The sequence below is a fragment of the Drosophila navojoa genome, chromosome 2 (assembly GCF_054131105.1).
Source record: "Drosophila navojoa isolate 15081-1374.11 chromosome 2, UAZ_NAV_1.0, whole genome shotgun sequence".
Taxonomy (NCBI): domain Eukaryota; kingdom Metazoa; phylum Arthropoda; class Insecta; order Diptera; family Drosophilidae; genus Drosophila; species Drosophila navojoa.
The window spans coordinates 1,862,530-1,874,520 of NC_142890.1; the positions used below are offsets into that span (position 1 = coordinate 1,862,530).

The 11,991-nt window shown below is 39.5% G+C and overlaps 1 protein-coding gene across 2 annotated transcripts in view; it reads right to left on the reverse strand.

Annotated features, from left to right (window-relative positions):
- LOC108660393 (lachesin) overlaps positions 1-8,423 on the reverse strand; it is a 96,195-nt gene extending 87,772 nt beyond the window's left edge. The window contains exons 1-2 of one of the 2 annotated variants that reach the window (XM_030391122.2): positions 8,183-8,423; positions 7,782-8,071 (exon numbers count right to left, since the gene is read on the reverse strand). In XM_030391122.2, coding sequence (XP_030246982.1) covers positions 7,782-7,914 — 133 coding nt within the window. In that variant the 5' untranslated portion in view covers positions 7,915-8,071; positions 8,183-8,423. Of the gene's footprint in view, positions 1-7,781 lie in introns of both variants that reach the window. The other variant, XM_030391123.2, reaches the window with a different exon arrangement.
- Positions 8,424-11,991: the final 3,568 nt, after the last annotated feature.

Consider the following 11,991-nt stretch of genomic DNA (forward strand, 5'->3'; position numbering starts at 1 on the left):
TGTCACTTTGAATAACAAAATCTGTTGAGAAGGCAGGCAAATAAACTGAAATAATAATATGAAATTTAATATGGATCCCTGAACACAGCTCTAAAAAAAATATGATATCAGAGAATCGAGAAATTCACTTTCACAGATCCGATTGCAGCTATAAATGAAGGAAGCCAAAGGCATAAATAGATACTCGAAATGTGAGCACTAAAATTGTCGATAAATCCAGCAGCGATTGTTATCGATCAACATGAAGCTTTTAATAGTCGTTAAATGATCGATGTAAAGACACTGAGCCAAACAAAGAAATGAAATGAAACGAAACGATGCTCGGTGAATTGAAGTGTCCATCAATCTAATCAACGAACGAGCTCGATGGACATGGCTCGTCATTAAGGCTGAAAGGATTTGCCCCCAGCATGAAAGAGAGGGCTGATAGAGAGAGAGATAGGTGCAGGATGTGCGAGGGGGCAACTAGAGTGGACACATCAAAGCTGTGGTCAGCAGCAAGGACCAAAAAGGACTACTTAGCTCAAGCCTGCAGTCTAGCGTCTGGCGTCTGTCGTTTGTCGTCCGGCGTTGCCAGGCAGCCGCAAAGCAGCTTTCATCAAGTTGCAAATAACGCATGAGTTTACTGCTTTCCCCCATTTTTCAGTGCCAGTGCAAGGCCAATAAGCAAAAAGTGAGACAGAAAGACAAAAGAGAGAGAGAGAGAGAGGGAGAGGGTGAGAGAGCCACAGCATTGTCTGCTGCCAAGTGCGGCCATAAACTTGAATTGCTGACAGAATTCAGGCAGCAGCAGCAGCAGCAGGCATCGAGTTAGACAGTCAGAGAGCAGCGCCGAGTTAATGTCAAGTCTTTACATTCATAGCAATAAAAATTTTACTTCTTACGGCGTGTCGAATTGTCTCCGGCCCACAACCCGGCACATCGCACGCAACGTCTTCTAGTAGATTTGCGTGTGGCTTTATTTTATGCTCATCTTTTAATTGTCAATAAAATAATCATCACATGCAACCGCAGCACGTGCCAAAATACAAAATACCATGGCAAATTTTTTATCAATAAGCGAGGGCGGAGTTCCGGCAGGCGGGAGGCGTGACAGCAGCAGCAGCAGCTCACAAGCCGTTCAGCTGGCAGAGCGGCTGCCTCTGGGCCTGAAGGGCCGCTCTTCAAGTTATTGACGAGATAAAGTTGAAGATTTTTGTGTGCTGAGTTTTCTCTCTGAAGTGGCAGACGGCAGCCCATAATGATTGAAGTCCTAGAAGTCGCCTAGCGTGGTCCCTCCACCATCTCCAGCAGCAGCAGCAGCAGCAGCAGCATCATCTAGTAGGTATTAGGTAGTTGTGGAAGCAGAGCATCAGCAGTTGATGTCGTTGAGTTGTTGACGCTGAGCATGGCACTGTCGACGATGTTGAGAGTTTTGATGGCAGCGTTGAAGGCAAACCGCAGGATGCCAAGAGCTTAAGATTTTCCTATACCCATTGTTGTGCACCCGTGTGTGTGTGTGTGTTGGCAGGTCTAGTTTATTTGCTCAAATGCTGCTCGTTTGCTCATGACACCAGCAACCGGCAGCAGCAGCAGCAGCAGAAGCAGGAGTAGGAGGAGCAGCAACAACGGCAGCAGGAGCAGGAGGAGTGAAAAAAATGCCAGAGAAAAGCAATAAAAAGCCATGCGAAGCGGAAAAAAAGAAAACATTGTGGCCAAACAACAATGCCAACAGCGTAACGCACACTTCACACACACACACACACACATACACACATGTGCACACACGCACACACACCTCATCGATTTTCACTTGAACGCGAAACGCCGTCAAGCAATTCTCTGGAGTCGTACAAACAAATGCGCGTAAATTTTGCTTAGCGCAAGTGCAAATACTTGACACAGCCGCACCTACAACAAGTAACTGAATAAGTCAAGGCAGTGATCGACTCATACATACCCTGTACATAGAATTAAGCCATTAAGTTTAGCTCCAATTGTTGCTAGAGTCGGCCAATTATGGCAAGCTTTGAGGCTTGGTGCAAACCGCTTATAAAATTTATATATTATATAGATTATGGACTAAAAATACCCTGTGAACACCGTACTTTTGGTGTACAAGTTTTTACACTAACAGTATATGGGTCATTTGCTATGACAAATTTTCGTTATTGCTAAGTTTTAGCACATTAACATTTTAGCTAGACTTGGAAATACCCTGTAAGTAATAATTCATGAAAATATAGGCGTAAATGCTCAATCAACTGAAAAGTACATTAGTGTAAATGGTTTGCAGTGCAATTTTCGTGCTTTATAAAGTTTGTTTGAACTTTATTAGACTTAAGAATACCCTGTAAATATATTTACATCAGTATTAGGTTACATTAAGTCTTGTGAGCTAAGAAACTCTCGATGAAATTGATTAAAATGGCTTATCGAAACTTTTTAAATACACATTCAAATAAACTATACTAAATGATACCCTATAAAATTGAATTTATGTCAAAAGAAGAAGATTATACTGCTTAAAATCACACTGAGTATTAAGAACAAATCAGACACGATCTTCTTCAACAACTACTCACAATCCACATATACACTCGCAATACCCTATAAATTAAAGAGTGTGACAACAGTGTGTAAGTTACCCCGTCACGCCTCACCCGCTCACACCTCGTGGCTCGAAAGCTTTTTGCATTTACATTTGTTGGCATTTTAGTCATATGTCAATATCCTCTTTGAGGTTTATTGTGGGCGTAACTTTAACGCTTGACTTGGCTTATCGCAGTCCCAGCTCAGGAACGCCACCCTTACCACCTCGCAAAGTTTCGAGTTTATCATTTATTTTATTATTTTTGTTATTTTTATTTTTATTTATACATAGAGATTTTTTGTTTTCTTCCTGATTTATTTGCATGTGCTCGCACAGCAGTTAATAAATTTCAGTTACATTGAACTCTTATCTGGGACAGCAGTGCAAAGTTTACGAAAATCGAAAGTTTTTCGGCAAAGTTTGTGCAAGTTGGCTCGCAGGTAAACCTATGTCAATTTGATTAGTTGGGGGTATGGATAACTAAACCAGAACCCAAACTCGATCTACAACCCCAAACCCAACCCCCAACCCTAATCTAATCCCAATTCCCAGTCCCATCTCGTGTGGACTGTAGATAAACCACAGCGTGTGATTTTTTCGAGACAAATATTTCAAATGAAATGAAATACATGCGCTTTGCAGCCTCCGCTATCAGTTGGCATTCATTCATAAAGCGATTTGCACTTCGTCAGCAGGCCAAAATGATAAGCTTGAATTGTTGGCTCTGCTGTAGGCTGGGGCGGGGGCTGGCTACTGGGGTTTGACTACTGCAGCCGCAAATGCAAATATTTAAAGCAAAAAGCAAGGGAATAAAAGAGTAATAAAAATGGAGCTACAACATTTTGAATTTATAAATGCGAAAGCTAAAATACACTTCAAATGTATAAAGCCTAAAAAATTTTAAGAGTTATTTTAATGGATGAATGCTAAGCCTTATGAATAATACCTTCCATCATTCTTCATAACTTCTTCCATCATTCTCGCAAGAAACTAAATATATATATATTAAAACATCTTGAAGGCAGCATAAACATCATTAAGCTCTTTAATCTATGAATTTTGTGAGACATGAAATATTTTTCCATACAAAACTTAAACCACTCTTAGCTGTTTGCTATGACAGCTCGCTGATGGAGTAGTTAAAGACTGACGCAGATATTTTTAAAAACTTTTTTAGCTACCCCATGGAGGTCTTAGTTTGGATACCTCAAAGCCAACTTTGTTTTGAAGCCGATATTAAACTTTTTCCATAAAGTTTCAGTGCCAAGAATCTTAAGTCTAAAGAGTATAATTAAGAACTGACTGCTTAAGAAAATGAAAGCTTCTTCAGCAAAATGCCGTTTTATATAATTCATTCACATCTATAAATTAGTTTTTATACCCAAAACCTATTGAAAATTGTATTCATTCTACTTTTTGTATAATAAGCTCAGATTCAAATGCTATTTGCTAAGCCAAAATTATTATCAAATCTCTTGTTTGGTCTCGGGTATATAAAATCTATCTTCAATAATTATAGTGACCAACCCATTCTCTTATCACCTCAATTACCAATCACCTTCTTTAGCAAGCAAAAATTTCACTAGCTAAGCAACAGCTGCTCCCAGCATAAGGCTGTGTATATTGCTCACACCCAAAGCGCAGCCACAACTCGTTACAAGCTGTCTAAGAGAGTTAGTCAGCTCGCTGCTAGAGTATACGGAGCTCGGAAAAAAGAGGAACGAAACCTAACCAAAACCAAACCAAATTTAACTCAGCTCAACTAACTACAAACCGAAATAATTGTTACCGACACTGACACAACTTCTGCAGTTGCAGCAGCAGAGGCAGCAGCAGCAGCGGCAGCAGCAGCAGTTGCTGTTGCGAGTTGCTGTTGCTGCTGGCTGATAGCGCAGACAAACGTCCCGCAGCAATTGAAACAACAGCGTGAATGGCGGCATGTTGGATTTGGTTAGAAACGGATGCAATTCAAATGGCGAATGACGGCCACTGGCTGCTGGCTGCTGGCTGATGAGTGGTGCTGAGTGGTGCCGGGTGGGTGGTGCTCTGTGCAAACTTGGCTGCACAAAGTAAAGTTATTTGCGGTTCATTATTCACTTTTGGATTTTATTTCCTTTGCTGGCAGCAACACGATCGAAGCCAAACCTGATGGACAGCAGATTGAAGCGGCGAGCGTTGTGAGCTGACGTCGAAGCACGTCAACGTTTGTTAACTTGGCCAAAATCGCAATTGCATGCAAAATGATTTGACTGCCAGGGGAGGGGGGGAGGTGGGAGTGCGAGTGGAAGTGGAAGTGGGAACGGCACTTTTAGGGCAAGCGCAGCGACATTTAAATAGAAAATTTTTGGTCGACTGCAGTCGTGCAGGAGGAGCAGGAGGCGGCACAGAGTGCAGTCAGTCGTGGTACATTTTTGCTCTTTGCTTATTCATCTTGCAAGTTGGAAAAATAAATTAATAATGCCTTCTTGCCACTGACAGCAGCTGCAACCACAAGGCGAAAGAGACCGACAGAGTGAGAGAGAGAGAGAGAGAGAGAGAGGGAGGGAGGGAGGTAGATTGAGAGACAGAGTGAGATAGCAGCTACACTCGAATATTCTATGCGCAGCTTGACACCCCTTGTCCTAAAATTTAATTGCATCTTTTTCAGCAATTCCAGCACAAAATGAAAATGCATGCAAAACGCTCACAGAGCGTGAGAGAGAGGGAGAGAGAGCGAGAGTGAGAGGTCGACAATCCTACCTCCGCTTCCCGACTGTGCAGCAGTTTAAGCTTTCAGTTAAGTTCAGTCAAGATATGAATACTAATAGCCACTGGAATGTTTGAGTAGCCAAAGGACATTGCACTGTCTATGTGAACGTCCCAAGACGCTGCTACTGCTGCTTTCTTTCCTGATTCCTGCTTCTGGTTCTCTGGCTCGCTCGGGCTGGGCGGGGCCGCTGGCTGAGTGTTCCCAGCAATGTCATTACTCTTATTTGATACCGTGGACATTCGCATAAATGTCAGATTGAGTTTTGTGCGGCGCCAAAGTTGAGTCCTTGAAATGCATTTGAATGCAAAACTCAACGCAGCCAGCCTCGCCTCGCCCCGCCTTGCACCCGCCCGCCGTCTACCAATCGCCCCGTCCGCAACTCGAAACAAAAACGTTGCGAAGAAAAGCAATTAGCGAAATTAATTGCTTAAGTTTCGCCCTTTGAAATATTTATCTGCTCGACTGACATTAATTCAACAAGGATATTCTCAGCCCAACCACAATTGCCCGAGCTCTGCCAATCGAAGCACAGCAGCTTAGCAGCTGCCGATTTCAATGGAAAAAACTCTTTGTTGATTGACTCCGAGTCAGTTGCTTAAGCTAATTCATTTATGCCTTTTCAATTTGTTGCATCTTCTTATGTTACAAACCAATTTAATTCATTGCATTTTGCTTATATTCATTCAGCTCTCGTTTTGTTGTTCTCAAATTTCATTCGTGATAAAGACATAAAATATAAAAATTTATTTCTCTTACAAATAATTTGGCCAACAAATTTGTAAATAAATTTGGCTTTTATTTAGGCCTTTTGCCAATTTGTTTTCTTGCGGAAAACTGAGTTTACGGCAAGCGCAAGTAAATAAATAAAATATCAAGAGCTATTTTCTTAGTAGTTTAAATAACAATTATTATTGAATTTATGTTATGCTCTAAGCACTTTCACATTCTAATTTATATATAAAAAATAAAACAAAATTCTGTCAATTATTTTAAGAGAACAATAAGACAGAGTGTTCCAGTTAGGCGTATCCTAAATGGAACTTGGCTGCGAGCTATTGAATAACCAAAGCCTTGCCTGGTATAAGTTTCTTATATTTTTTGAATGAATGAGATAGGAGAGCAGCTATCCCTTAATACATATATGACATAGAATAAATACACACTAAAATATATTTATTGTTTATGAATAGACGGACGCTTGATGCCTTGATTGGAAATGCATGATCTGTGTTTGCCACGCCCTCTTCTGCCTGTGCTTTACATTTGATCAAAATAAATGCAGTGCAAATTTCCATTTTCAATGGTGTAAGAGAATAAATACAATAAAAATCAATGCGAACCTCATACTCAAAATATTGCATTAGCTAATATATTATTATTCATTCTAATAAAGTTTAATATTATTTTCATATTTTAATCTAAACTATAAATATTAATTAAATGTATGTTAATATATAAATATTCATTTGAGACGCGCTCTGAATTAGTTTTATATTATTTTTATACTTTAATATAAACTATATATATTAACTTATTTTTATATAAATATTCATTTTAAGCACTCCGTAAAATAGTTTAATATAATTTACATATTTTAATCGAAGAATTTTAAAAGTTCTGCTTAAAGTTCATTAAATCAGGTGAATAAAAATTTATTTATGTCATTGTTATATATTTCATATATGTAATTTGAAATCTATATTTGGATCTCACAATTTCAATTGTTGCTTGGCATACGCATTGATTGGTTGACTCAGTTGGGTATATCAATCAATCACTCAAGCTTACAGACTAATAAATCTTTGAATGTATTTCTCTCACTAGCAAGCTATATAGTTTTTTTTTAGTCTTTTAGTCTTTTTAGCATACCCTTGCTTCGAGTTTCAATACTCTTTAATATGATCCTCAGCCAGTCAATCATTCAGTGTATAATCTGAATATTTCTGCACTAATTCGGACACATACTTTGTGCTTAACTCTCACAAACGTAACTCAAGGAATCTATCTGATCATCAGTTCATAAATAAACTTAAACCTTCCATGTTCTTTAGGCATTTTATATTTTCTCAGTGAATAAATCACTCAAACAGTGAGCTAAATATTTCTGTGCCTCCTCAGTGCTTTGCTTAGAATTTTCATTAAAGTCGCCTTGGGGAACCTTACTCTATTCCAAACTATGATCATCTCCCAGTCTATTAAACAGTACTTAAGTATATGCATACTCCCCATTCTTTATTCTGCAGCTTCACCTTGCACAAATTGAATGTCCCAACGCGAACCTGGCACACGCCACGCCCACTCGCCGCCCCCAGTTGCAATCTATGCGCGCTGATATTTCAACGCTCGTTGACAGCTGTGCCCCGAGAGCAGCGGACAGACAGATTGCATTACGGCGGGCAACTAGGTCTATTGGGCTGCTTAAGCACTACAATGGGCGACAAGAATAGAGCAGCTACTTACCGCTCTCCCAGTGCTGTGTGAGCAGCAGGGCGACGATGATGCCAATGGGCAGAGTGCGGCGCAGGACCTCAGCCAGATGTGTCCTGTTGCGGATGTGTCTTCGCTTGTCTTTGCATTGGCTAATTGCGGCCATTTTAAAGCTGTCTCAAGTTGTTGTTGCTGTTAATGTTGTTGTTGTTGTTGCTGTTGTTGTTGTTGTTCTGCTTCTACTGTTTCACTGCTTGTGGTTGTTGGTTGTTGCTCTTGCGGCTGTTGCACTCAATTGGATTTGAAAGAGTTTCGTTTGTAAGCTGCCGTATTCAGGTGCATTGAATTAATTATATCATTGTTGTTGTTATTGTTGTTGTTGTTGTTGTTGTTGCAAAAGTTGCAACTGCTGCAACAGCAGCAGCAACACTTACACAATTTTAATTATTCAAAATAGGTTTTTAGCACACAGCGTTCAGGGACAGGTCCAAGCAGTCGACACTTGCCCAGTGCACTTGCTCTCCCTCTCTCTCTCTCTTACACACACTCTCTGTATGTATCTTTGCTGCACCTTCTTCTCAGCTTCCGTCTCTGTCTGAGCTTGGGCGTTCACTGTTTTAATTGCTTGTTCTGCAGCAATGCATTTTCCTGTTGCCCGTTTTGCAAAATTTATAGCTGCAAAATAGAAACAAAAACACATTTTATATATTACATATAGAGAGACTGAGTTTTTCAACATAACCACAATATGCCCACAGACGTGTGAGTGTGTGTGTGTGTGTGTGTGTGTTTGTGTTGTTTAATGCTGCTAAGCCGTTGTGCCCAAATACATAATTCCTATGCAAATAAGCGTCGAGCAAAACCCTAAAATTTATGTGCATTCGCTGCATTTTGCATATCTATATGTAGCTGCGAGGGGTGCCACTGCAGTTTATGTCAGTTTATCATCGTTGTTGTTGTTGTTGCAGGGACTGAAGCGTGCAAAAAAATCTAAGCGCTGACAAAAAAATGCAAAAAAAATCACACAGCGCACGCTGCCAAATTAACAGAAATTTTTGGTTGGGTACCAAATTCTGGTTCTTTTTGTTTCCTGTGTCACCAAAGGTTCTCTCCCACTCTCTGTCTCTTTCGCTCTCGCGTACACTATCTCTGTTTCAGTCTGTGCACTCAACAGCAAGCCAACTGAAATAATCCTGAAAAATATTGTTGGCTTTGATTTGGCGCGGCTTTTCCTATGGTATTTGCTTTGCATTTTCCTTCGTTTTTTTCCACGTTTTTTTCCACATTTTTTCCCACTTTTTTTTTGCGGCACAGCATCTACATTTAATATGACATGGCAGTTCAGCATGCATGACACACAGAAAGCACACGCAGAGAGCGAGAGAATGGAGAATGGGAGAATGGCGAAACATAAACTAACTGCGCATCATTTACTCTAGCAACGGCCACGCCCACTTTGCCCCATAAACAATTCTATTAAAATTAATGTTGCATATTTTTAAGGGCGAGCGCAGTCCGCAAGAAACTTAAATGCTTAACAAATTGTTGCGTATTTGTTAGCCGCTACGAACACCGGGCATACACGACTGTCTAGATACCCTGCAAAGGAGTAGACATAAATCTGAGCGAGCGCAGGAACACAAACTGAAAGCAAAGACAAACGAAGCAACAAATTTGGGGCACAAGTAAACAAAACAAAAAGACAAAGCGTAAAAAAAAGGGAGAGAGGGGGGGAGAGAGCGAGAGAGGCGAATGGTGTGTGTGAGGGTAGCAAATATGGCCAGCAAATATGATTGATTTTATGTGTTTGAGCTGTGCGAGAAAGTGGGCGACGACGTCGTGCCAATGACAAGCCAGGCCTAAAGGATATGGACGGAAATATGCAGGAATACACAGGAATATTACTTACACACACAGGCACACACACACACAAAGACAGGGGCTCATATAGACCCAGGCAGAGTTTTTTTTTATGTGTGTAGGGAAATATGCAAAGAGCAAAGAGAAAAGGGACGCGGGGAGCTAACCCAAAAGGAAAATCGAAAACCAAACCACAACAACAAGAAAAAGCCACACACACACGCACACATGCATGCATGTTGGCCATGCGTATGAGAAAATTTGTGTATTTGCCATAAAATAATTTATCAATTGGAAAAATTTTTAGACAGGACTCGAAGCTTAGCAGGAGGCGGGAGACCAAACTGAGAAGAAAATGCTGCACGAGGCGAAGAAAAATGCCCAAGCACTTTATATAAGCGGATGAATGTGTGTGCCATGTGTGTGCATGTGTGTGTATTTGAGGGTAAAATTATGACAGGAGGAAATAAAAAAGCATAAATTTATTACTGGGCAAACGATGACTACTAAAACTTGGCCACAGGCCCGCTGGGACGTGCGGCGCGAGCGGCGGCTGCAAGCGAGCATCATAAATAATCGAAGGGGCGACAATATTGAACTGGGCCGGACCGGGCCGGACCGGGCCGGGTCGGGCTGGTTGCGGCCAGGACAATGAACAAGGACGCCAAGGATACAGATCCATACGGCAACAGCAGCGTCGAGTGCACTGACGGCTTTTACCCAACAGCATAAATAAACATAAATACAATTCGATTGCCGACAGGGACAGACACAAAGAGAATGAAAGAGAGAGACAGAGGGAGAGAGAGAGAGGGAGAGAGAGTGAGAGCTTGCACGCAACGCCACAGCGCGGACGTCGCGTCGTCAGGCAGCGAAAATAATTGTACAAGTACATACAACAATTTGCCATAACAAGGATATCAAATTTGCCCACTGCCAACAGGCGGAGCGGGCCAAAATAAAAAGGATAACGAGCCACAATAAAAGAAATGAAATCGTAACCCAAACTGTTACTAATTGGACAAAGCAGCCGAAAAAAAAAAAAAAATGAAAATGCGAAAAGAAGAGAACGAACGAAAGCAAAACCAAACAAAAGCGAGAAGAGCAGCGAAAAGCAAGCGAAGCAACAACATAACGAGTGTGTGTGTGTGTGTGTGTGTGTGTGTGTGTATGGGTGTGTATGTTGAGTGTGACCCACGACTAAGCATTCGCTGACTGCTAGTCAAATTTCAACAGCGTCCACAAAATGCCCCACAAAGCATCAGCAGTTAGTACAGAGCTCAATTGTTGAACTAGCCGATACCCTGTAGTAGAGAATCACCTGCAGTAGGGCTCTATATACATTATGGCTCTATGTCATTATATAGAATCTATAATTTAAACTGCTGAGCCTGCACATTTCCTGTAGAAAGACCTCAGGTGGAACTGTAGGCTCTTGAATCAATTTAATTTTTTTTTTCTTTTTTTTTTTTTTTTACATTGAGATATGTTGATTGACAGATAGACAACTATTTAATTACTATTTTTTACTACAAGTACTACTATTTACTACTTCTATTACTACTATTACTACTATTACTACTATTTACTACTATTACTACTATTTACTACTACTATTACTACTATTTACTACTACTATTTACTACTACTACTACTATTTATTACTACTATTACTACTATTTACTATTACTATTACTACTATTTACTACTACTAGTATTACTATTTACAACTACTACTATTTACAACTGCCATTACTACTATTTACTACTACTACTACTATTTACTACTACTATTTGAACTTTTTTATTTTATTTATTTTTTTTTAACTATTTTGTCTTTTTTTTTAAGAGCTTAAATACAAAAATTTGGATTTCATTTCAACAAGAAATTTTGTAATGCTCTTAAATAATATATAAATAAATATATATAACATATAAATAAAAAAACCCAATTTATTTTTTTTTTCACATTTTTTAAATATCCAATAAAAATAAATATTTTAAAAATTTTAAAAATATAAATTAGGCTTATTATGACTGAAATTAACTATAAGTAGAAAATTTAAATATTAGAAAATATATTTGTATTCGAAATATGAAATTCATAATATTTTTAGGACAAACGAAGCGAAGCATTTGATTTCCATATGAGACTAAACTAAGCCACATTTCGCAGGCATGGATGCTCCTTATGCAATATAAAACAATAGACCACGACAGGTAAAGCAAATAAATAAATTTCTATAAATATTTAATGCCAGACCAAATACCATATAACATATTCAGACTAGAAGCAAATATACTTAAACAAATCTCTCTTCTACAAGTAGATTAAACTCCACTCCACTCCGCACAGGGTATAGACAGAAAAAAAAGAAGAAAA